Genomic DNA, 27,815 nt, shown 5'->3' with positions numbered 1-27,815 from the left:
TCAGCAAAATCACTGTGTTGAGGATGTTTTTAAATGGGATCAGTTCCCAGGTTCTCAGTCAATTCCACATGTCAGGGAGCTCATCTACCTACTCAGCTGACCTAAGCATGAAAATGATAACAGCCACTTGATGGACAGTCAGATAAAGCTTTGTGACTTTTCCTCACCAACCACCAGCCCCACTGGAGATATTAATCACTGCAGTTTCTACCTTGTACCAGATATTGAGAAAGTAAAACCTAAGAAATTCATTTTAATGTATTTAGGTCAAAGAGAGTGAGAGAGAGGTTTCACTCCATCTATTCCAGAAAATATAGGCATCTTGGGACTGAGCATTTCTTTCAGTCCTTGCCCAAAGGTAATCACATTAGGAACACTGTATGCACTTGGGGTGATAAAAACCGAGCTGTGGTCTAACCTATTGCATAATTTTCATTCTAAAATTACTTTACACTGGACATAATGACCCCATCAGTCAACCTATCATCTGACCAGTTAAATGAAGTAAGAAAATAATCTCAGCTGGTCTCAGAGGAGTGTGAATTCAACTGCTTGAGGGGCTGAGATTTCCTGAGAGTTTGTTCTAGATCTCTGTTGGGCCAGCCAGCATTCAATCTTACCTTCCGCCTCCGCGGGAAAGGCCATCAGGCCAAGCGAGAAGCCGACTCTGATGAAGCTCGTAACCCAAGATGGAAACACTTAACCAAGCCAAACCAAAAAAAAAAAAAATTTTTTTTTTTCTTTTCAGTGGATCTAATGCACATCAATTGTTCCTAATTAGGCAGTTTTACTTGAAAAGTTCTCCCCTGGCGCTGAAAGAGAGCTCTCCTAAGTGTCTGGGAAACAAAGGTATGCAGGACCCAAAAGTCAGAGTTCATTGAAAAAATCACAGCTGCATAAACAATGTTGGCTCGATACAAGGAGAAAATCTATAGTATTTGTCAGGAAAAAGCAAACACCTTAGGGACTCTGTGACACAGTGTCACACTTGATGATCCTTCGAGCATATAGTATGAGAACAGATCAACAACAGAAGCATGCTTGTTTGTGATGTCTGGGGATAGCAATTTTTTTTTAACTTGACCCATTATTCATTTCACATTTCAGGATGACTTTATATGCAGACCAATTAGACTTCTGTGGATATCAGGATAAGAATCTAGGGGGATGGATCCTTCATCACCTTATTTGCTATGCTTTCTTTCTGAAAGAGAATAAATTTTCCTCCAAACAAACAAGCAACAAAAAAAACTAAATTCTCTGGAGAATTTCACTGATGGTAGGCATCCATTCAGGGAGCTATTGCCTCCCAGGTCTAGAATTTTGGTCCTGTCTTCTAACAACATTCTCCAGATGGACCTCAAATTTCATGCAGGGCTAAACTCAGTTCCAAAATGAATCCAAAATTCCCATCCTTAAAAGAAAGTCCATTAAATAAAATAAAAATATATTTGCTGCCTAATATTACTCTTATTTTCTAAAAGAAATTAATTTTTTAACAACAAAGAGAAGGACAGAAAAACTAAGCCTAAATTTCTCAAAAGGACGACAGCCTTGGACTGAATACATTTAGCCGTGGGACCACACACTCTGGCTCCTCAGTCCCTCTCATTTCACACCTGAAAGCTGAAGCCTGTGTAAGGAACTGGCCGGGTCTACCAACTGGCATGTAGGATTTGCTGGCCAGGGGAAGGTCCACAGGGAGCCTCCTGTGCCAAGGGCCGTCCAAAGGGGAGGTGTTGTGCTATCCACACAGAGCCTTCCATGGCCGCTAACCATATCTCAGCAATCTATAAGTGTTTCATAAGAGCCTTGGGAGGAATTCAACTGTTGTGAATTTTTTAGTTTATTTAAAAGTTTGGCAAATTTATATTTAACACCCCTAGAGTCTTAAATCTCGACAGTCCCATGGAATTTCAAAGAGCTTAATGATGTTTTCTTCTGAATGACCTTGACCCCAGAAATTCACTTTTAAAAATAATGTTTCTGTAAAAAGGATTCTAAACATTTTCAGAATCACTTGTGGTACCAGTAAAAGCATGTAGGACTTGTGGTTCTATACAAGAAGCTTTGTGTTCAGGTTTGTGCATGTGCAGGTATGTGTGTTTCATGCGCGCGCGTGTGTGTGTGTATGTGTAAACATATACACACACTTGTGAAGTTAGGTGCACCTGTCAGGGAGACATCTACTTAAGTGTCCAGGACCCTGCAACTTGTTGCTCTGACCCTAACAGATAAACTTCACTCTCTTTTGGTCCTTTATAAGGAGCATCTGACAGGAAAGGGAAATGCAGCTTCAGAGCCTGTAGGCAGAACACAATGTTAAGGATCCGGAGAAAGCCTTTAGGATGAGAAGCAACCAGAAAATTGAGAAGAAGAGCACTGAGAAGATATTGTCCCCCTAGGCAACAAATTTCCTAAAATGAGTCCTTGGGCCTCCAGGGGCCTATCTATACCGAGCAGACCTGCTCTTGAGCTTTCTCCTGGACATAGCACTCTTATCTGTTTAACAGAAAGGCTCAAAATTGGCTGGGCCTTCTGTCCTAGAAAGGATGTGATGATTGGTATTTCTGAGAGGGAAATTTGCTCACCTGCAAGATGTTCTTGGCAGGGACTTTTGTGGTTTGGCCCAGGGAGAAAAAGGGCCCATCCAATGGTTTTAGCATTGACGTTTCCTTCCAGCATCGCCAGCCTTCCAGCCATGACCACATGGTCTGGGGATGCTGAGATAAGTGTGGGAAGACTAGCTACCCCAACAGCCTGCTGTGTTTGTTTTAGAACGTTTAAATGTAAGGCTGGATCAGGAGTGAGGGGAACTGGACCTACCTCCTGCTTTATGTTTAAAAATCTGCAAAGGGGGAGAAAGTTGGTGAATATCAGTGTTTTGTTTTTATTAATTTATTTACAGTATTTGACCTTTTCTTCTGTAGCAGAATTCTGTTTTAAATAGAAATGCTATTTGAAAGTTGGCTTAAATAATAAACTTGGAGCCAGACTGATGCTAGGGAGAAGGACCTGGGGAAAGGGGCACTGGATCCCAGGCATGAGGCAGGCCACCCCGTGGGCCTTGCCTACTTCATCCATTCTGAGAAGCTTCTTGTGAGACCTCAGAAGAAGATGGCGTTCAACAGATGTCCTTGCAGCCCTCACGTCTGCTGACTCCCGGTAGTATCACAGAAAGCTCACTGGGTGTGCATGTGTGGTGACCGTCTCAAAGGTAAGAAAGATCCACAGTTTACTTGAAGCTAAGCACATGGCAAGCAATTATAAAAGTCCTGCTTACTTACATCTGGGGAACACAGACTGATACCAAAACCACATTGGCAGAGAGGGGCAAACTTTAATCTACTGAATAAAAACAAATGGCTTTCAATCAATCATGATTGGGGTTCAGAATAGAAGGGAGAACAAGGGGGCACTGGAGAGGAGGCAGGAAAGGAGAGAAACCACAGAATAGAATTTACCATTTGATGTCATGGGCAGGTATGAGCATCACAGTGAATTCCACTTTATGTGTAACTATAATGCACCAATTAAAAGATTAATCAATTAAAAATAATAATTGGGATTCAGGGTCTATAACTTGTTAATATATACATGAATAACTATATACAGCCCTTACATGCATAAATCTAATTCCTAGATAGATAAAGTAATGGAGGAAAATTTTGACATGAAAGTAACAAAAGCTATCAAATGACAGGAAAAAACACGCATCTTGAAATTAAAACTTATTTTTAAAGTTTGTTTTGAACTGTTGCTTGTGAAAAACCAAAGTCCCCTGAAAAGATAAAAAGCCAAGTCAGTTCTTCCTTTTCCCTCTGTGGAGTTCACAGATGTCAGTACTCTGTGTAGTGGTTTGAGAGCTGTGTCATGCCTAAGATAGGCTTACATTGGTCCATCTGAGTTTTACCAAAAATTCTGAAAGTCTTGGGAAGAAGAATAACATAGCTTAAATATGGTCCCTTGGACAATGAAGAAAAAAAAGTTTGTAAATTGTTTGCAGTTTTTTATGTCCAATAAAAACAACTTAAGGCAAAAGAGCTGTTTGTAAATGTTAAAGTGGCAACTCTGGAATTATATGGTAAAATAAACACATGTTTTATGACTCAGCCATCTTAAAACAACATGTATTACTTTGCATAAATTCTGTTTATTTTTATGATATATTTATTTCTTACAAACCATACCAAATTTGTGAATACATGGAAATGGAATTTCTAGAAGATATTTTTCCTAGAAAGGTATTATTATTTAATTTAAAATGAAAGAACAAGGGCTATATTTTGAACTTTGAAATAAATAATCAATTTATCTTAAAGAGCCTGAGCTCCCAGACTGCATTTAGAATAATAAAAATGAAAATACAAAAATGACATTTAAGCAATACATATTTTTAAAAAAAATTATATTGAACTTCAACATGATTTTTTTAAATTACCAATGGATTTACCAGTGACACCTGGTAGGAGATCAAATAAGCAATATTTTTTCCAGGTATGGTGGTACACATCTGTCATGCCAGCAACTCTGGAGACTGATGCAGGAGGATTATAAGTTCAAAGCCAGCCTCAGCAACTTAGTGAGGCCCTAAGTAACTTAGCAAGACTCTGTTCTAAATGAAAAATAAAAAGGGCTGGGATATGGCTCAGTGGTTAAGTGCCCCTGGGTTCAATCCCCAGTACCACCAAAAAAAAAAAAAAAAACAGACTTTGAGAAGAAGCAAATGAAACAAATAGAAGTTGACTTCTTGAGTCCTTAGCACTTCTCTACAACCCAATATAGTTTCAGTCCAGGAAAAGTGACCAAACCATCCTTCCTATCCATTCATCCATCCATCCATCCATCCATCCATCCATCCATCCATCCATCCATTTTTCATTTCCACCTTTAATTCCTTGATTCTCTGTTTACTTCAGGGAGACAAAGAATCCATACTACCTCTCCCATTCCTTCTTGTAAAGTAAAAAGAAAAACCATAATGAGTTTTCTATTTGGCAAACTATTCTTCACTATAAGAGTGATTTGTTAAGAGCTTCCCTCTTTTTCTCAGGAGCTCATTTTATTTGTAATGAACGGTTTAAAAACGTATAACTAAAAACAAAAATCTCTGAGTAATTATGATGCAATAATCATTAGTGCTTAGAAAACTCATGGGGGATCTGTTAGGTATGTAATCATTACTTAGAGTTGCGTGTCATTCTGAAATTTCAGATTTCTATGGATGCCCATTGTCAATGGGGAAATATTTGTACTCAAAGCTCTTTTGAACCTGTATTTCAATCTATTGAAATGGGTGAAGGAAATTAAGAGGCACAATGGATAATTATGTTTATTGACACAAAAAAATCACACACAGATACAACTCTACTGAATTTACTAGGTGTGTTTTCAATTTTTTTTAATTGTTGATGGACCTTTACTTCATTTATATGTGGTGGTGAGAATTGAACCCCATGCCTCACACGTTCTGGGCAAGCACTCTACCACTGAGCCACAACCCCAGCCTGGGTTTTCAATTCTTTTTCAGCTATTTCCAACCTGATAAGAACAACTATTGAGAGTAGGTTCATTCATGAAGTCATGTTTCTATGGTGTGGAATAAATGGTAACTGCATCAGAGTTAGGATCACGTAAGGTGGGAATGTGTGTTTACAGATGCTTTGGGTAAATTTAAAGTACACTGTCCCATGGGTCCAATTCAGTTGCCTGTGAATTTGGGAATACTTTCTGACTTAAGGGTGCAACATTTTCTCCAGAAAAATCAAAATCCAGAGAACAGGAGCAAAACAGCCTTTGTTCAACTTTGTGGCCATAATTCTAGCCCCATTCACATTGGAGCTTCTGACTAAACAGCAAAGCCACCCTCTTTTGTATAAAAAGATTAAAAATTTGGTTTTGAAAATAAGAAATAGAATTTTTAAATTTTATATTGGTGCATTGTAATTATACTTATTAATGGGATTCGTTGCTACAGATTCATACGTGCATATGACATAATTTGGTGAATTTCATTTCCCAGTATCTCCCTTTCTCTCTCCTGCTGCCTCTTCTGGTCCCCTTCCTCTTCTCTACAGGAACAGGAAGTATTCTTAAGTTCATTACCAAAGAGTGCAGAATTTCAAAATGTAGACTAAGATAGGTGCTACTGTAGTAAGCATTGAAATTTAATCAATCAAAAGGGGTGAGGGTAATTACATCAACAAGTTTTGTCTCCTTTTTTTCCTTTTTGTCCTTCAATAAAACTTGCTGAAGGATAAGGAAAATGGATAGAACTTTATTTATATTTCCTCTGGGCATGAATATTTACCCAACATGAGCATGAACAGAATTCCTGATACACACACACACACACACAGAGACACACACACATACATTGTTATGGTTTGAATAGGAGATATCCCCCCCAAAAAAAACTCCTGCTCACACAGAAATATCCAGAGATAAATGATTAGATTGTGAAAATTATGACCTAATTGGTCCATCTTAATTTGATTGGACCAGCTGGGTGGTAACTGTAAGCAGGTGGGGTGTGACTAGAGGAGGTGGCTCACTGGAAGCGAGCCCTGGAAGGGTATATCTTTCCTGCAACCCTTTCCCTTTCTCTGCTTCTTGACCCTGCCACCAACTGAGCAGCTGTCCTCTGCTGGGCTCTTTCTCCATGATGCTCTGCCTGGCCTTGGCCCCAAAGAAATGGAGTCACACATCTATGAGACCTCTGAAACTGTGAGCTTTCTCTAAGTTGTTCTTATTTGGTGTTTTAGTCCCGGTGACTCAAAGCTAACTAAAACACACACACAGTTAAAGTCTCAGTTGCACAGGAAATGGATGTCCAGCAAATATCATGTGATTTGAGACTGGAAGAGTGACAAGGGAATAGATGAAATACAGGGTGAAAAGAGCGGAAGACCAACATCTGTTAACTTTATGCATAAAACAATATTTGGACACAAACTACATAATGTAATCAATAGTTTTATTAGTGTGTTTGTCCAAATTTTGTGATAAATGGCCACAGAATTCTATGAAAGACAGCAGGAACTTAAGGGATGAATAAAGACTGACAGACAGGAAAGTGTCCAAGACAAATTTGGAGGTCTGAATGAGATTATTTATCAAAAAGCTGTCCCATCAGCACTTCCCAACCATTATAAAACAGCAGGACAATCTTCATGGGTGAGGATCGCTGTATTTTGTATTTGAGTAAATTAACAAACCAACCAAACTTATTGGATGAACTCTTAAAGGTGAGAATGTGAACATCCCCAGGGATATTGATTTTCCAGATTTCCCATTGCTTTCTGCACATATGGAATTACAGCATCAGGGTCAATGTACTTTCTACGTCTCCTTTCTCCTAGTCCCTGGTCCCCTGACACATTGTGTGTTCTAAACTTGGGCTGTACTCCTGTACTCCTGTTTCATTCAGAGCTACAGTGACACATGCTGAAGGTAAGAGGCATTTGCAAAATCTCCTCATTGCACCAAGTTAACCCAAAGCTGTTTCTTGCAACTGGTTGCTAGGGTCGGTGGACATTTGTGTGCTTCTTCTGCCAGATACCACTATGCTCTACAGACTGTTCCTAATACTTCTATAAAGAAAAAGAAAACAAAGCCATGATTATTACCAAAGACATCATCGAGGTAAGGGGGGAAAAAGTCAGTGATATTCCTAATCCAGGAAAAGTTTATGACTTATGACTGTGAATATGGAGCAGATGCAAGCTTTGTCTGCAAGGAGAGAAATGTATAGCCGATTGTTCTGCTTTGAACATTATTTCTACTAAGCATAGCAGTAAACTCATCACATTGGACAAAGGTGAGGGTCTCTGATAACACACACCGGGGCTACAACAGCCCAGACCTCTGGTTCTGACACGTAGCTAAATGAAAGCAGGACTGCAGTAATTTTTGGCCACAGAATGGAACAGTGGGATCCCTGATGAGAATACCCAGATGACACGGAATGCTTATTAGTTGAAGTTCTGTTGAATTAAATGTGTCTTAAAACTCATGGATCCATAGTATTTTTAGTCTTTCTCAGATAACATTTGTTGCACAAGGATCTGGCAGCAGATATGATGAAAAATAGGAAATATAGCCAACTGTTGAAGGGGATTTTAAGACTTGATTCTTGCAGTCCATTATTCTGTCTGATGTAAGTATCTGTATGGTTTCTTGTTCTCTTTATGGTTTATATATGAGGTGTTCCCCAAAAGCTCATGTGTGAGACAATGCAAGAAAGTTCAGAGGTGAAATGATTGGGTTATGAGAGTTTTAACGCTATTCTATTAGGAGCATTAATCCCCTAATAGGGATTAACTGGGTGATAACTGCAGACTATAGATAGAGTGTGGCTGGAGGAAGTGAGTCATAGCGGGTGGGGGGGGTAGGCCCTTGGGGGTTTATATTTTTTTCCTGGAGAGTAGAACACGTCTCTCTGTTTCCCGGTATCAGATCCTGAGCTGCTTAACTCCACCACATGCTTCCACCATGATACTCTGCCTTGCTGGAGGACCATGCAATGTAATCAGCCATCTTTGGGCTGAGAGCTCTGAAACTTATGAGTGACAAATAAATTTTCCTCCTCTAAAATTGTTCTTGTTGGGTCTTTTGGACACAGCAGCAAAAAAAGCTGACTGAAACAATGGTCCTTGAATTAGTGTAAGGCATGCAATTGGAAAGATGTAGAATAAGGCTGATCTGGGAGTTTTTGAAGTTTCCAGAAAAGTAGAGAAGTCAGTGAGGAGGTCATCTCAGGACCAGAGAAGGGGGATAGGGACCATCTATCTTGTCAGTAGCTTATCCAGTTCTACTTAAAAAGTCCCCGGGATAGCCCCTATCTTCACTCCATAAGTTAACATGATTCTATCATTCAGAAAACCTTTGCAATGGATCATCTAAATAAAGGTAAGCATTCCAAGCAACAGGAGGATGAACTATTTCAGGAAATTCAGTGGAGAAAATATCAGAGGACTCATATTTTTTTTTTCAGAATTATGAAAAAGCATCCACAGCCTGTCTTCATCAAAGGGGCACATATTGCTGAAGGTCTTACAACAAACAAACAAACAACAACAAAACCCCAAAGGCTGACTAGGAGTTAAGGTAGAAGAGAGAAAAGCCTGCAAAGAAAATGGTCACCCTTCAGAGTGATCCAGACTGGCTTAACCATTGCTAGAGTAATCATCACAACCACTTACTGGTTGCTACATGATTGTTTTTAACTCGACATCTGGTTAAAAAGAGCTGATCAATTTAATCCTTAAAATTATACTTTCCTTTTTCCCCTTTGGCTTTGCTATTGATCAAATACATAAGATTTGGAGAACTTCTACTGAGATCAAAATCTTTTGTTACAAAAAAAAAAAAAAGCCTTAACAGACTTAACCACAAAATTTATACATCTTCATTCATCAAATATTTATTGAGCTGTACTCTGTGCCAGGCTTTGCTGCTGTACTGGGAACACAGCCACGAATAACATTTCTGGTGCTTACATTCTAAGTGAGGAAAGACTGGTGTATTAGTTTCTTATGGCTGCTGCAACAAATTACCATAATTGGGCAGCTTAAAATCACAGTTCCAGAGGTCAGACATCCAAAATCAAGGTGTCTCTAGGGCAGCACCCCTTCTGGAGGTCCTAGAAGAGAATCTAGGTGTTTTCTCTTCCAGCTTTTAGTAGCTGTGGACATTCCTTGACTCATGGACACACGACTCCAACCTTTCTATGTAGGCAGGACTTCCTTCTCTTTTGCCTATGTCGTCTCCCTCTGCCTCTTCCTTTTATTTTTATTTATTTATTTATTTATTTTAGAGAGAGAGAGAGAATTTTTTTTTAATATTTATTTTTCAGTTTTTGGCGGACACAACATCATTGTTTCTATGTGGTGCTGAGGATCGAACCCGGGCTGCACATATGCCAGGCGAGCGAGTTACCGCTTGAGCCACTTCCCCAGCCCTGCCTCTTCCTTTTAAATGGAGGAAGAAAGATGTTTCTGAAGGTGCAAAAGAAAATCCAACAAAGCCAAAGGAACTTGAAGATGGTTGTTACGGCTTAGAAAGGAGGTGTTCCCCAAAAGACAATGCAAGAAAGCTCAGAGATGAAATGATACCATTATGCTCTTCGGACATTTTCTAGTGTTTCTATAAGGAGAAAGAAAACAAAGCCACGATTATTACCAAAGTCATCAGCAAGGTAAGGGAAAAAAGTTAGTGATACTCCTATTCCCAGGAAAGATTTCGTGATTTATGACTATGATGGCACTTAGAGTCCTGCCCAGATAATTCCAAACAATATCATTGCAATATCTTTAAGGATCTTTGTTGCTATCTAGTATTCATTTTTTGCCATTTTGATAATAATCACAAGTTTCCGGGGCTGGAGATGTGACTCAAGCAGTAGCACACTCGCCTGGCATGTGTGCGGCCTGGGTTCGATTCTCAGCACCACATACAAACAAAGATGTTGTGTCCGCCGAAAACTAAAAATAAATAAATAAATAAATTTTAAAAAAATAATAATCACAAGTTTCCTGCTTTAGGACATGAACATATATTTTGGAGGCCACCATTTAACCATGATAATAAAAAATACGTTCATAAATAAGCTCAGACCATTACAAGAGCAATAAAGAAAGCAAATCAGAGAGAAAAGAACATGACAGGGAATGCTGTTTCCTTAAGCGGGTGAGTGGGAACCTTCACAATGAGGCAGCCCTACAGCAGAGACCTACTTGAAGTAGATGAGAGGAAAAATTTTCAGGCAGAGAAATGAATAAATGTAAAGGCCCTATGATTAGCTGCTGTGTTTGAAGAGGTGAGGGTGGAGAAGAGGCCAGTGTTTTAGAATAGAAGTGCAGTAGGTACGAGTCAATAAGGTTGAATTTGAGTTTAATTCTTAGTAAAAAGGGAAGTCCTCAGTCATCAGTGGGCTTATATCAGAGGAGTAATTAACTTGATTTCTATTAGTATGGCGGTTGAGTGGATAGATGAGAGGGCCAAGGCAAGGAAGTGGCAGGACCAATACTACAATATTCCAGGTAGGAGATAATAGTGCCTACGACTAGGGTAAGGGCCATCGAAGTAGGGAGATGTGAGTGGGAATGAGATATACTTTGAATATTAAGCCATATGATTTGCTGTTTGAGTGAATAGAGTCAAGAGAGTAATGGAGGAGTTGGAATGAATCTAATGGATTTTTGCCCAGGTGACTAGAAAGATAACAGTCATAGTCAGTTGAGATTTGGAAGATGAGGAGAAGCAGATTTTGAGGATCAAGGATTCCATTTTGAAATTTAAAAAATGGCTTTTAGACATCCAAGTATAGATATTCCATAGTCGATTAGATACGGGAGCCTAGAAACATGCACCAGAATCTCTGTTCTTGAAATCATCAAGGAGTTAAGTATTATTAGAGAAGAGTACCAGAACTGATCCCTGAAGTACTCCAAAGCCAAGAAATCGGGAGCTGTGGAAGAACCAAAGACGTGTGGAGTGTGCCAGCGAAGAAATAAACCATGAAGCCTGCTGATCTAGAAACCAAACTAAGAAAGTGATCCAAGAAGAGAGCAAACGACCGTGTCAAAAGGCGCTTATGGATGGAGAAAGGTGAGGACTGAGACTTGCCACTGAATTTGTCAGTGAGGCAGTCCTAATAGAATTGTGGGCGCAAGATCCATTGGGAGTGAGTTCAAAAGGAAACAGGAAAAAAGGAATTGTAGACAACCAATTTGGGCAATTACTGCAATGAGTTTTGCTGTTAGTAGTAATTTTTTTTTCAGGACTGGACAAACTATAACATATGCTGACTAAATGGTCCTATGGAGCGATGAAATTTGCTAATTTGGGCAAGGGAATGAGCGCAAGAGGGAAGTCAGTGAGTGAAACTGGACCAGATCCAGGGCCAGTGCCCTTGGGTAGGAGCAAGGCAGTTCCTTCTTAAAATAGACAAGTGCGAATGTAGGTATATGGGTGCAAATGTAGGGTTGGAAGATCTGCCAGTGAGATGAGTAGCATAATCTGACAGCTTTCATTTTCCTTCTTCATTCTCAACTGATGCCTTTCCCTGAAGCAAAAGCATCAGTTGAGTATGAGGAAGTAAAGAAAAATAAAGTTAGAAGCTGTGAAACCACCTGAGAGAGTAAACTGTCAAAAACAGCAGCGAATTGTCTAGTGAGTTTTCTAGAACAGCCCTGTCATAGAAAGATGAAACAAGCCACCTCTGGAATTTTAAATTTTCTAGTAGTCTCATTGAAGATAAAAAGAAACAGTTACAATTAATTTTAATAACATAATTTATTTAATCCGACATATATAAAACATGATCACTCTAACACACAATCAGAGTTTTTAAAATATTGAGATAGTTTCGCTTCTTTGCCTTCTTTTAGTACAGTTTTCAAAAGCCAGTGTGCCTTTTATACACCTCAATTCAGAAAAAGCCACATTTGAAGTGCTTTAACAGCCACATGTGGCATACTGAATATCACAGATCTAGGAAATGAAATAGGGCTACTGGAAAGCCCCAGGGCCCTTGGAAAAAGAGGAAAATGAGTAGTGGCATATATTTAAAAAATCGTTATACAAATTGGACCACAGGACATGATACACAGACGTTAAAAGTGAGGTGAGGAGATGCAGAATTCAGGGGAGGGACAAAGGAAGCTTCTAGAACAGTCAAAGAAGTTTTAGAACTGTAGATGTTGTTCCATATCCTAAGAGGGCCAGAAGAATTCCTGCCTTAGCAAACAGATCTTGATGGCAGATATAACAATAGCCATGCAGTTAAGATGGCATGTGATTTGACACAAGGGCAAAAGCACAAAATGTGATCTATGCAAGTTAAAAGGAGGACGAGTTCATCTCCATCTGGAATGAGCCAGGAGGGGGTCACACAGGAGTGACAGGTAAATCAAGTCTTGAAGGATGAGTAGGATTTTAAACATCAGTAGGAAACATGGTACAAAGGGAAGATAAAGCACAAACACTGATAGAAAAGCAACAATGTTCAATATATCTCCGGTGAGATTAAAAAAAAAATCCTTACTATTCATTGAGAAACCTATTAATTGATTGTGGTAGAAGGTCAATACATAATGATGGAACTTTAAAGAAGACCAGTGGGATCATTTTCCTGGGGAAAAAGACGTCGTCATAAAATAAAGAGCATAATGTTTCCTAGAAGTGGGGAAAAAAAAGTGCCAGAGATTTTTCCCAAGAAATAAATGTCTTCCTTCCTATCCCCCAAAACTACCCCTGCAACACACACACACACACACACACATTAAAAAAAAAAAAAACCCTTTCATTTTCCCTTGACAATTCAGTCTTATATATAGTCTCTTCTGTGGATATGGTCAGTTACATTGAAAGAGAAGCAATATATTTACCTTTCATTCTCAGATTCTGGAAGAAAACATGTGGAAACAACTAAGATTGCAATATGCGGGATTTAAAAAGTCTTTGATTACTACTAATGCTTTTTTTTTTAAGATAGGAGAAGTACTCTTCCCACACAGATCCAGTTTCTAATACTTATAGAAGGCAAGCTATATGTATACATTGTATAATTTTTTTTCCCCTAAATCCAGTGCTGTTTCTATTAAACTTTTAGGGAAGAAGCAGCATTTCACTTTATTTTGGTTCTCAATACAATCACCATGAAACGACAGGAAATTTAGTTTTTCCTAGTTATGTGCAGATCATTATTAAAAAAAAAAAAAGAAAGAAGAACAGAAAAAAAAATTCATCTAAATGTTCAGGGAAACCTGGCAGTATATCCATCTCTTTTTTTTTTTTTTCACAAGAATTTCCTACAGCAATCAGAATATCTAGAAACTGTAAGAAGAGTTAGATGTTTCCTCATGAGACTTTAATAATACTGTACTTTGTATTTACATATCACATAGCCTTGGTACTTCATAGCTCATTATCATTTTAAATTTACAAATCAGTATATGAAAGCACAAGGTTTAGAAACAACTCTTCCTGCCCAGTGGTTAAGTTATTAATGCCAGGATTGGAACTTATAATTGCTGACACATGTGCTCTTGCAACTAAAGATCATTCTCATAACATAAAATGAAGTGCCTAGAACATGTAAATTATCCAAAGTGCCATTTATTCAACATAATTTTTGGAACCTAGGAGCTTTAATCTTATTAAAAAAACATGTTAAGCCTTATTGCATACAGTGATATGAATATAGATCAAGATATAATTGATCCAAACTAGTACTTAATATGAATTAATAAATGTATATATATATACACATATAAGCTAATCAAAGCTCCATAAAGGGAAATATATTTCAATCAAAAAGCCAGCTAATAGGAGGTCAACATACATAAAAATGTGACTACAGCTTTCAAAAGTTTTCACTAACATGCTATAGACATCCATTGTCTGCTGATGGAATTAAGAAAATAAGGTATCCAGTTCTCTTTAGCAGCACTCGCTGTGACTTTAATCTTGATGTCTTTAACATTCATGTGTCTGGGAGATTCTTTAATATCTGTCTCAAAGAAGCACAGGCCACCACGTGGGTATCTGAAGGCAGATTAGCAAGTGACTGAATCAGCTTCTTGACTATTGTCTTCAAACACTGGTGGGCAGCGTTCAAGTCTCTGTCAAACTGCTGTCCTTCGATTTGTAGAGCCAAATGGCTGCAGATGTTCCTAAACTCAACACTGTCCTGAAATGAACAGCAAACAGACAGGAAATTAGACAGGTGATGGGAACATGTGCTGTGCTTCACTTACCCAGCTTCCAGATTTTTCTCAGAGAACTACCTTCCTCCATTCTTAGCCTATGTGGTTTGATCAAAGCTGACCCCACACATCACTCTAGAGGCCAGGTCCTTCAGAGCATATTACCCCTGGCCATGTGGACTGACCAGGATGGAGAGGTGACCAAAGCCATTGGCTACAAATCCCACATCTTCTAGATTGGGAAAGGGAAGCCCTCAAAGTGAGCTGTTGGAAACATCTTGCCACCATATGGAAAGAGTCCAAATCCAAATCAGGATGAAGCCAATCCGGAAGAAAACAGAACTCTAATTACCATTCCTGAGCATGGTAACTGTAAATGGTAAATGTAGTTGAAGAAGAAACCCCAAGATTTTAAAGGATAAATCCTTTTGATTTAAAAATCTTTTTTTCTTTAACTTAAATTTACTTAAATATTTTTTTAAGTTAGCCAATTAGAATTGTTTCTGTTTCTAAAAAAGCTGTGACAAATACACAAATAGCCTCTGTTCCCATTATTCGACTCACTGTATTGATGATTCCGATACAGAATTTGTTATTTAATAGACATGGACCCTTAGAAACTCCCAGTGCAATTTTAGAAAGAATGGTTCCCAGGTCGTTTTTTTAACAGGAAGTAATTCAATAGATTTTTTACTATGGTTCACTTTCTAAAATCCACTGCAAATAAAGGTCCACTGGAAGTATTCCACATTAGAGAAAATGTTAACTATAAGATCTCTTTGAAGTATATAAGCCACATTTTTTTTATCCATTCATCTATTGAAGGACATCAAATCATGGCATTTGCAGGTAAATGGATGGAGTTGAGAAGATAACGCTAAGTGAAGTTAGCCGATCTCAAAAAAATCAAATGCCGAATATTTTCTTTGATATAAGGAGGCTGATTCATAGTGGGAGAGGGAGGGGGAGCATGGGAGGAATAGACGAACTCTAGACAGAGCAGAGGGGTTGGAGGGGAAGGGAGGGGACCTGGGATAATTAATGATGGTGGAATGTGATGATCATTACTATCCAAAGTACATGTATGAAGACACAAATTGCTGTGAATATAGTGTGTATACAACAAGAGATATGAAAAATTGTGCTCTATATGTGTAATAAGAATTGTAATGCATTCTGCTGTCATATTTAAAAAAAAAAAAAGATCTCTTTTTAAGCGGGGTGTGGTGGTGCATGCTTATAATCCCAGCAGCTCAGGAGGCTGAGGCAGGAGAACCATGAATTCAAAGGCAGCCTCAGCAACTTAGCAAGGCTCTAAGCAACTTAACAAGACCCTTACTCAAAAAAAAAAAAAAAAGAAAGAAAGAAAAGGCTAGTGGTTCTGTGGAGCACTCCTTGGTTTTAATTCCCAGTTTAAAAAAAAAAATTCTCTTTTAAACACAGAGAAATTACTTCCTCCAGACTTCCACAGACTTCCACTTCTGGTACCAAGGCATATTTTGCTTCCCAAAGCCCCCTGCTTATAAATTCCTAAAATTCTAAATAAAATAGAACAAACATCCTTTAACACATGAGCTTGGAGAGATATTCCAAATCCAAACTATAACGATTCTCAGGCATACATGGGATATTTATGAAATCTGACTATATCATCATGCCACAAAGCATATCTCAACAAATATCAGACAGTCTATATGATACAAACCATAATGTGGGAGTAAATGAAAAATCAATAACATAGCTAACTTTCTCAAAACAGGAATGCCTTAAAAACACCACTTCTGAATATTTCATCTATTTGTGGAAAAAAATTGAAACTTAAAAATAATTTATACTGAACAGTTATGGGAATATTGCATCAAAATTCATGGAATGTAGAGAAATGTGTAGACTTAAATGCTTATGTAAGTAAAAAAGAATCACTGTCATCTGCAAGCTAAGAATTAAACTCAATAGCTTAGGAAAAGAAAATAGGTAATCCAAAAGAAAATGGAAGGAAGACTGAAGTCTGTTGAGGGACCAGAGTGTTCTTCCTGATCTTGTTTATAGGAAAAACTATTTTAGCCCCTAAGAAAAACCCTGTTACCTGGATGAGAAGGACCTGAGATTCTGGCAAAGTGCTTTTTGGACAACATTCCCCAAGAAATAATGTCTGCTTATTTCAATAAAGCAAACAAAAGCAGCATCTTGGGCTAGAGGAATAAACATGCTATAGACCCATACTCAAGTATTCCCAGGCTAATTTAAAGCATTCTTGCTTCCCTACCTTTATGTGTTGCTCAGATATCTGTCCATATCTTATAGAGAAACCTGTGTTGCTGAAGCATATTGCTTGAAATTGGGGAAATCAGGGGGAAAAAAATCACTCTGGACTATTTCCCCAAAATCCACATCAAGGGAAACTGTCTTCTTGCTTTATAGAACTAATCCAACTCTAAGTACAAAGTGGAAAGATCAAAGAAAACACGCAAAGGGAAATTCAAAATAGAAGGAACCGCTGAAATGTGTGCTGACGTGTGCCCATTAGCCAGTCTGCAAAGGCACCCATCACCCAACAAAGATTAAAATGCCTTTAAAAATATTGTTGTGGACCAAAAATCTGAAGTCAATTTCACGTTTACTGTAAAGAATCAAAGGAGGCATCGTTTGGGGAAATTACATGCATAATAAAATTCGACTTCTGGGCTGTACTGGTCCCTGAGGCCCTGGGCAAACTTCAGATCTCTGGCGAGCTTTGCAAAGTCTCTTTATTTTACTATTCTAGTATAGTATTTCCTTTTAATCCTTTCTCAAATATATTAACAGTCAAAGAAAACAAATTAATAGGAATAGACTTTCCATGGGACTCTTAAGCCAGGGGAGGAAAAAATAAAACAGGTGATTGCTTCTCTTCCTTTCTAGAAGGTCTGAAAGCCAACTATGAATCCAATAATCATTACCTCTAACCAACCTCTGCTGCTTCTGCTGCAGAAGGTGGAAGTCACAAATCACAGTGTTAAGCAAACAGCCTATTAAATGATTCATGGGCTTTCAATAGAAACTCACATGATCGATATTGGCTATGATTTTACTTACAGTGCTTTCTGTTCAATGACAGAACATATCCTCCCTGTAGCTTTTATTTTATTCAGTAGATCCCAGATGCTCCCAGAAATGATGTCATATCCTACACAGCACTTTGAGAACTTTGCCAGAATTAGAACTATAAGGCTGAGCAATCTAAAGTTGGTTTTGGAATTTCTAAAGCCTCATGTAATTTTAGACTTTGGATATGAAGTATATTGATTGCTACAGTGGTCCAAGTTGATGGCTAACATTTACCTTCTAAAGTGAGTTGAGATTCTTTCCCATGATTCAAATGTTCTACTGGGATAATGGCCTCAGGGCCCCTTTAACTCAGTGAATTTGTTAAATTTATTTCACATGTATTTCAAGCCTCTACTGCATGACCAACTATACTGAATAAAAGGCAATAGGATATGGAACCTGCTGTCCAAAGAGCTTATTACCCAGTAAGGGGAATGAGACACTCAGATCACTTATCTAAATATCCAATGAAATATGATGAGGGCCATGGTAAAATCACAAAAAATCCAATCCTATGAAAGATATCTGAGCACAACACCAGGTTCCTACAAAGCTCATTCTGATGTGTGAATCCTTCTAATAATGTGCCCAATGTGCTATTGTCCAAAATGCATTTGGATACAGATTGCTTAGGAGACAATCCATTAAAGGAGATAGCTCTACTTGTTGAATCTCTCTCTCTCTCTCTCTCTCTCTCTCTCTCTCTCTCTCTCTCTCTCCTGTCGTGCAGTGCTTCAGATTGTAGCTCTTGTTTTAAAAATATTTCTTTCTAAATGTTAGCTGAAATCTGACCTGCGGCAGGCAGAATAATGGCCACCCAAAGATAACCACATCCTAATTCCTAGAATATGAATATGTTACCCTAAATGGTAGAAGGGCTTTTACTGATTTGAGTTAAGAGGGGCAGCTCTCAGAGCAGCCACAAAGACACCCGGGGTGCAGACAGACAGAACCCATTCTTACATGAGTCATGCACCTGTCACTAGTGCCCTGGTCCTATCTCCTTAGACAAGCGGTTTTATCTGTGGGAAACTCAGTTTTCTCTTCTGTAGATGGAACTGATAACAGCTGTCACACGGTGAGGCTGCGAAGGTCAAATTGGCTCGTGAGCACAGAAACTCTATTTGCTTCCTCAGTCTTCGATTATGAATAGATATGTTGGGAGGTCAGTAAGGGAGAGGGGGAGAGAAGGAAAGAGAGAAGGGAAAGGGAGAAAAGGAAAGGTTAAAAAAGAGAAGGAAAAAAGAACACTGAAGAAGTGTAGAATATAATTGGTGAAATGAAATCTATTGAACCTGTTTAGTAGTGATGTCACACAAAGTTCAAAGAGAATGGTTGAAGTTCCCAGCTTGCTACCATTGGCTCTTGCAGAAGGGAACGGAGGAGGCTTGGACCAGACATCAGAGAAGTAGCTAGGGAAGGTGCTACAATACATGTTGCGCCTGCCGGACAAGGTACCATATGGCTGTAATCTCAGCGACTTAGGAGGCTGAGGCAGGAGGATCTGGAGTTCAAAGCCAGGCTCAGCAATAGCAAGGTGCTAAGCAACTCAGTGAGACCCTGTCTCTAAATAAAATATATAAAAAAGAAAAAATAAGGCTGGGGTTGTGGCTTAGTGGTTGAGTGCCCTGAGTTCAATCCCCAATACAAAGAAAGAAAGAAAGAAAGAAAGAAAGAAAGAAAGAAAGAAAGAAAGAAAGAAAGAAGAAAGAAAGAAAGAAAGAAAGAAAGAAAGAAAGAAAGAAAGAAAGAAAGAAAGAAAGAAAAGATATACTGTGCTCACTCACAGGGGAAAGGGATACCCCAGTAATAAGAACAAATAACATAAGCAAGTCCGAAGGTAAGAAGGGGCTGGGACTCAGAGGGAGGGGCCAGTCAGAAAAGAACAGGACAAAAGAGTGTGCAGAAAGCCTTGAATGCCAGAGTCAAACCTGGGCACCTTCAATCAGAGGAGTAACAAGTCATGCCTGGGTGTTAAGAACTCTGGTCTGGCCCATGAGCCCAAGCACCCAGAAGGTACCAGAATTTGCACAGGCAAGTGAGAAACAGAGCTGGAATTAACCTCTCTTCAGAACTCAGCTCTTCACCAAAGACTGACAACCCCCCTCCGCCCTGCACCCCAGCACCACCCACATCACAAACTGGGTGCCTCGTGCAGTGAGGACTCACAGAGCAGAGCTCGCCATTCAATGTGGGAGGCAAGAGCACTGCACAGAAGTCAGGGAGCTGTGACACTACAGTGCGGTGGATGGGGCTGAGCAGGGGCTACGTGGGAGCAAGTAGAGGCAATGGGCAAGATTTAGGGATGGAACAAAAATGTCTGCCAATGAAATCATTTCATGTTTCTTCCTTGACCATCTTCATGCTATTTTTCTTAAGGTTGACTGAGCATTACAAAGCTTAAATTGGCAGTGACTGCATCCAAACTGAGGACTGGCCTGCTGGCCCACCATCTTCCTCACAGCATATTTGAGAGGGCTTGGCTACTGGAAAGCTGTTCATGGCATGGAACCTTCTATGCTCCACATAAAGCCAAGCCCCTCGCTTATCAGAGACCTCCCAGTGCTCCCTTCCCCTGCTCTGTTCTCTCCTACTTATGCAAAAGTCTCTTAGGAAAACCACCACCACTGTGCTTTTCTGCCTTACACATTGTGCTTATTTGGAATGCACAAGTCTGGAATCCTAGAACAACAGAAAAAAAAAAAAAAAAACTTAAAAGAACGTTAAAAAGACCTTAAGGTATGTTCCTTGCACCTGCAAAATCCAAAAGCTGGGAGGTGGGGGATGGGGGCAGGGACTTAAGTCTTGTTTTTTGCCTTTTGCTAAAACAAACATTCCCATCAGAACTGAAGGCTTCAAGATGAAAGGGATCTGGCAGCAGGAGTTAGTTTCAAAGCTTGTTTTCTGAAAGCAACAGCAATAGGTAATAAAGTAAAATAAAATAAAATAAAACTCCAGTATGAATTTACAGGCTATAAAATACAGATAATGCTTAAACAACCTACAGGTTTCTTTCCCCCTACCATGTCCCCTTTAGAATCGCTTCTAGATTTTTGTAAACTATATAAATCAGTACCTGCTCACTAAGCCACTGATTGGCTTTAAGTTCCCTCTTTAAAAAAAAAAAAAGTTATATCTTGAACTATATTCTCTTACAATGGCCTGATAAGCTTGTTTCCTCCACATTTCTTTCCCTGACTAAAAGCCTCTACAGAGAGGCAGGGAAAGAGAGGAAGAAAGAGAAAGGAAGGAGGAGAAAGGAAAGGGAAAGCCAGAGGAGGGGGAGGGAGAAGAGAGGAAGTTTTCCCTCCGTTTTCTAGGCCCTAACCTTAATAAACCTGTGCCTGGCCAGCAGACTGCTCTCCACTACAGCAGCCCAGTGTGGAGCCCGACAAAGGAACAGAACCCCCCAGACTCGCTGGTGTCCTCCACACTGGTTGGAAATGTAAAATGGGAATGAGATTTCTTTGTTTTAGGGAAATGTTCTGAAAAACATACTGTTCTGAACTAGGAATTGTCCCAGTTTCATCTGGTTCATCAACATCTGGCTTTGAACTACAAATTCACAGGGTGCAGGCTCATCACCAGTTGCCTGACCCCAAAGTCTGTCTCAAATAGATATGGAACCACGTATTAATAAAACACCCAATGAAGAACCAAGGTATTTGCCAGTCACCATAAAAAGTCTATCGTCCCCAGGAAATTAAACATTTTTACTTGTGGTGGACTTAGTGTAAATGCTCACAAGTCACTGAGGTTCCTTGGGCATTTGCTTTGGGTTCTACGCCTTTTTCAGTTGAAAAGTCCAGTGAAAAGCACTTTTGTAATGAACACAAACACTTGATTCAGGGATGCTCACAAAGCAAATCCAAAGACTGTAAAATAAAACACCACAGTTTCTACTGAGCTGTGCAACATAAGTGGTTTTTTCTTAGAGCCTTTCTAAAAATCTCCCCAATTTTTCATTTTAGATTTCACTTCATGATTTTCATGTCCTTCACATTACAGGACATTGAAAAGCTATAAATAGACTACTTCTAGAACAGTCACCATATCCTGAGGGGGGGTGGGAGCTGACAACAGAAATTCTATGACTACTCATGGGCCATGAAGACACAATTTTGCCTCAAATAAGGAGCAATTTCCCAGCTACAGCTACCAATAAGATAACCATGTTCTTCAATGGTACATTACTCATTTTTGAAGACCCAATTCCCAAATTTACAGAAACTGACTTCCCTAATTAATGTTAATGGGTGGAAAAGCACTTGTCCCCAATGGCATCCCCTGAATAACCCAATATTCACACTTGCAATTTGCACAGAGCATTAGCATTTCCAATGACTGGGAAGCCAAAGCCAACAGTTTTATGACTGCTGCTCTTGCTCCATAGAATGAGGAAACCAGCACCGACTACTGAACATAACAGAATAATTGGTACCGAATGAGCTAAATGAAATGGGTGAGCTCCCAGGCAAGTTTAATCTGTGGTGGCAAGAAAGTTCTCCTTTTGCCTGTGCAAGTTGGTGTTAGCCATAATTTCCATGCAACTTGCTTCCGAGTGGAATTCTTGGAAACTATAACTGCTTTTAATTCTCAAAGGGGGACAGACAAAACTCAATCAGAGTAACTTCATCATTGGCTTGGCTAATGGTCCCTATGTGAATTGGTAAACTTCAGCAGTTCAAAAACTCCTAAATGAACTTTCTTCTGGTGTCCTGCACACTTCTTGCTCTCTTTGGATGGCAAATGCCTAACATATTCTCATTAGTAGTTTGATAATGATTTCTGGAGTTTCTGGGGTACTTTATGTCACCATATAAGGTGGCCATCACAGAAAGAAGTATACAGAACATCCGGTATTATGGACAGAATTGTGTCTTTCCAAAATTCATATATGAAGCCCTAATCCCCCATAGTGGTAGATAGAGCCTTTAGGGTGGTAATTAAAAAAGAAAAGAGGTTATAAGGGTAAGGCCTTAATTTCCTGTAAGAACAGACACCAACAGTGGAATGTTGGAAGATCTCTACTTCTAATAAGCACTCAATGAGAAAAGCCATGAGGTCAGTGAGGAGGTGGCTATCTGCATGCCAGGAAGGAAGCCCTTACTAGAAATCAATCTTGTGGCGCTTTGATCTTGGACTTCCAACCTCCAGAACAGTGAGAAAATAAATATCTGTCATTGAAGCCATCAGTCTGTGGTATTTTGTTACAGCAGCTGAGCTGCCTAATACATGTATCCTATAATGTGTCAGTCATGGTGTGAGCAATGTGCACAAAGGTGGCCCTGTTTACTGCATACTCTCATGTACACTATTTCAGCATGATGTTCATATGCCCCTGTGAGCCAGCCTGTGATATAGTAGGATCAATCAGATGAAACTCATCACTTCCTAGCTGCAGGGTTTAAAGCAAAGCTCTCAATTCCTCTGAGCTTATTTTTACCTATAATAAGTATTTGCCAAGCTGGTTAACTCCATTCACCAAATTTAACAAGACCCAGGACAGCTAAGCATTTTTCTCTGCCATGAAGAAACTCATTTCATGGTTTTCTGCATGTGTATGATAATTTCTAAATAGTCAAAGGGAATATTAAGTGCTGGCTTCTTTAATTAAAGTGTATAATGCTATAAAAAGTTTGTTACTATTGTGGTATGAGTATCTCTTCCTTCACACCTGAAAATTCCACTTCCTTAACCCAAGGGTGGTTTTACTCAACAATGAAACACAAAGCATAATTCCTCTTCTGTTGTAGAAAAACAATCTGCATGTTCTTAATTTAAAAGTTCAGAAAACACCCTTCCAAATTGTTGTCATTGACATGGGACCAAGGTTGACCTCTGTTCAGTGGAAACTTCCTGGAAATCCTTTTTGGTCATTTCACTCTAATTTTATCAACAACCCCAGAAGAGAAAACAAAGAGTACATGGATCAGATTCATGAATATCAAGAATGGAACTCAAAGAATCATAATTAGAATTTATGAGGTGTCAACCTATTCAATAGCAATAATAATGGTGATAATCACTTAAATATATGGGGATTTACTATGATAAACCACTGACCTAGGCTTTATGTGATCCTTTAGGTTAGAGGCAACTATTTCCATCTTTCAGATGAGAAATTGAGGAATAGAAAGTCTAAGTGATTGCCCAGGGGCCTAAGGCAGGAAGAAGCTGAGTAGGTTTGAAATGCATCATGGAACTAGCTCATTATGATTTGCTGTCTCCTCTGAAGGATTCTGGTGGTATCAGACCCTTGGACTCCAGTTCAACTGGGTCATCCTCTTACCCTTTGTGACAACACCACCAACCTGGTGTCTGAAAGGTTTCCACACACTTCTAAATGAGACACAAGTGTTATTTCCATAAGCATAATTCTTCTGCTGTTGTAGAAAAACAATCTACATGTTCTTGATTTAAAAATTTAGAAAACACCCTTCCAAATTGTTTGGATTAATATTAGTATTAATGAAGCTAAGTCTGCATAACCAGCTCCTTGGAAAGACAGACTGCTGTATTCTTCAGTCTAAGTGCTGCATAATCATTAATCCACCAGCCAAACGGAAATTCTGCTTTTTTTCTCCAAACAGCAAACCAGGCAGAATTTCTTGACGCTGGCTACTCCCTGCTCTCTCCCTTCTGAAAGCTCTGAAATGTATCATTCCCAAGCAGGTGAACTGCAGGCTCCAGCAGTGGAATGTTGGAAGATCTCTACTTCTAATAAGCACTCTAGACACTTCTAGAAAGAGGCAGCAACACATCCAGAGTCTGCAAAGTTGGCCAAGGGACAGGAAAGAGGACTGTGACTCAGGAGATGAATAGGTGGGAAGCTTGGAGCTTGTTTCTGGATTGAGAAGAATTGGCAGAAAGGAGGTCATAGAAAATACAGTAGTTCCCCACCCTCCCACCCCCACAAACCTTATCCAAGGTTATATTTTCTTTAGTTTCAATTACCTGCAATCAACCATGGTTCCAAAAATATTACATGGAAAATTCCAGAAATAATTCATAAAATTTAAATTGTGTATGGTTCTCAGTAGTGTGATGAAATATTGCATTGTCCCACTTGGTTCCACCCAGAACATGAATCATCCCCTCTGTCCAGTGACCCTCACCATACATACTAAGATTGGCTGGCATGATATGTCAGGGCTTGAGTTCAAGTAACCCTTAGACAGCAGCCCAATGCAGTCACAATGCCTAATCACTCCCTCATCCCCTCACCTAAGCAGCATGCATATCACCTCACATCATCTCAAGAAGGTGAGTACAGTATAATAAGGTATTTTGAGAAAAAAAGACCATATTCACAGAGCTTTTATTACAGAATATAGTTATGATTGTTCTAGTTTATTATTAGTTGTTAATCTCTTACTATGCCTAAGTTACAAATTAAACTTGATCTTCTGTCTGTATGTATAGGACAAAACATAGTATGTATAGTGTTCAGCTCCAGGCATCCTGGGGATGGCAGAGCAGGGAATGCTGTATAAAAAGGGTGGAAAACAGGGGGCAAGACATGTGGAAGACTTGTTCCAATACTTAAGAAGAAGTATTCACATAGGGAAGGGGGAGAATGCAACATTTATTTATCAGAAGAAAATAATAAAGATGAATGGATATGCAATTGTTTAAAGACAGAGGAAGAGATGTGGGTCCAAAGGTTTCAATTTTCTCAGAAAAGAAGTGAGAGGGCAAGATTTGAAGGAAGAAAGCCTGAGGAGGATGGACAGCATTTAGGACCAAAAGTCAGTTAGAAAGGGCTAAAAGGATTACCAGATAGCAATGACTGCTACATTAAGTTAAAATAGCATTGTTTCAGCTCTAATGGTGTTTAGGAACTGCTCCAGGGCAGAGGGTGCAAGATTTATTCCATCACCACATCACCACTGAGTTGGATCAGGAACTCAGATAATTGTCTCTGCCCTGACTCAAACTAAAACCTAGCCTTCTGTGACTTACCTAGGCTCCTGTCATTTATCTACCCTTGGTTTGCAAGACAATCCATGTCATGCAGGCCTTCAACTGGCCCCCTCTTAATTCTCCATCATCATTTCTTCTCTCTCTCTCTCCCTCCCTCCCCCCACTATCTCCCCCACCCCACTCTCTCTCTCTCTTCCTTCTACCATACTGAACTAATTGCAATCTTCCCAGTATCCCAGGCCCTTTCAATGCTGGTCTCCTTCTGTTTTTTGTTTGTTTGTTTGTTTGTTTTTTCCCCTTTAATATCTGGAGAGCAAACACTCATTTTTTAAAAAGGTTGCCTCCTTTAAGAAGCCTTCCAGGATCACCTTTAGCAGAAACTGATCATTGAGTCTCCCCTCTTGCCAATTTATCTATGCCCTGCATATGCTCCTAACATCACATGCCGCTTCGTATTTCATCAGGTCTATAATGCACATTTTTTCACATCTTCAAAATCCATGAAATCTGGGTGTACCTTAGAATCAGTGGTGTGTCATCTTTTAATTAACAGGATTTTTAAAATGTCTTGGTACCAATAAAACCAAAGCCCAAAACGTGCATCTAAGGCAGGACAGCATTGGAGAAATGCAGCTTAATTTTCTAAGGTGAGTGTAGAAGTGCTCCTGATCTGGAGGTGATCTTGGCCTCCTGACCCATCCTCACCCTCCTTTGGCAGAGTCTGGAGACATTTTGGTTTTATCAGCTTTGGGTGGGGGTGCATTGCTGGGCAGAGGTCAGGGATACTGCTAAATATCTTACATTACAGAGGAAAGTCCCAACAAAAATTACCCATCCCCAAATGAGACTGAGAAACCCTGGTATAGAGAAATATTTATTTCATATGTAATATGCTTTATTGTGTGTGATTTGAAACAAATTTTTTACAACTTATAGTGCAACTTAATATATAGTAATTTTCTTTTTCCAAATCTTGGCTTGTAGAGCAAGAATAGCAACTCTGGAGGAGTGCTTCAAGCCATGCTCAAAACCCCTCCCCTACTTCCTTTCTAAATTCCCAAGGGAATGAGTACAGCCATGCTCCTAGACAAAACTTGAAAGCCAGGGGACTCCAAGAAATTTGTGACCTTAAACCAATTAGGTTAGTTAATGACAAGGTCAGGACTGGAACCCAGGCCCCCTGTTCCCACCATCCCTCTCAGCTCTGTTCCCTGGCTAACTCAGCACCTGAAGAGGAAACTGTGTCCTACAAATAAGAGCTGGGTGACTTAGCAGGAGTTCCTGTTGGTATTCACGCTTCAACACCTGGAACCCACCCGGCTCTCATCCACTTTATGAGAATTTAGGTTGACTCTGTAAGGCCCCTGAGCTATGTGGGGAATTGGATTGATGCAAAAATAATTGTGATTCATGAGTGTGAAGGAACTTTAAATGTAGATGATTTCATCATATAGAAAGCAGAGGGGACTTAAGTGTATTTAAGCCTCTGAAGGAAGGGTTATTAGTTGAGAAGGAGTGGGGCGGGGGGAGCTGTCCTCCACCCCTAGAAGCTGCACTTGTGGAAAGGGCCTGAGGCTACAGCAGGAAGCTGATTTATGTGACAGGAAGGCGCTCAGGAGGATGGTTTCTGCAAGGCCACCCCCGTATCCCGGTCCGCAGTCAGGCGGACCCCAGGTGGGTCCTGCCCCAGCTGCCCAGTCCCCAAACTGCCACCTCTCTCCTCCAGGCTGTTCCCCAAGGAATGAACCACAGTGGCAACTGGGCATATCGCCCGCGATCTCTCCAGAAGACCCTCCCGGCCGCGCAGCCCAGCCCTGCGCGCCAGAGGGGACTGCGGGGACCCCTACTCACCTTCAGGTGGATAGGGAAGGACCGCTCTTGCTGGAGAGGTCCCAGCAGCGTCTGTTCTACGCTGACCAGCTCCGAGGTCGAGTCCACCACGCGAGCCAGCGCGCTGCGCATCGCCATCCGGGCCAAGGTGCAGGGCCCGCGATCCCGAGGGAAGGGCAGCAGCTCCGCGCCCCCCTCAGCGCCTCGCAGCCCCTCAACCTCGGGGGAGCTCGCCCGTGCCCGGGCCCCTCGGATCCTGGC

General features: G+C 40.0%; 1 protein-coding gene across 1 annotated transcript in view; it reads right to left on the bottom strand.

The window, feature by feature from the left end:
- Positions 1-12,278: 12,278 nt before the first annotated feature.
- Positions 12,279-27,815, bottom strand: part of Dleu7 (deleted in lymphocytic leukemia 7) — a 16,119-nt gene continuing 582 nt past the window's right edge. Inside the window, 3 exon segments of the mRNA XM_015484023.2 lie at positions 12,279-14,695; positions 27,576-27,808; positions 27,811-27,815. The exon segment at positions 27,811-27,815 is cut by the window's right edge and continues 582 nt beyond it. Of these exon segments, the coding sequence (XP_015339509.1) occupies positions 14,489-14,695; positions 27,576-27,808; positions 27,811-27,815 (445 nt within the window). The 3' untranslated portion in view covers positions 12,279-14,488.

Source organism: Marmota marmota, unplaced genomic scaffold (genome assembly GCF_001458135.2).
Source record: "Marmota marmota marmota unplaced genomic scaffold, marMar, whole genome shotgun sequence".
NCBI classification, from domain to species: domain Eukaryota; kingdom Metazoa; phylum Chordata; class Mammalia; order Rodentia; family Sciuridae; genus Marmota; species Marmota marmota.
This window is presented reverse-complemented; position numbering and strand designations above follow the sequence as displayed.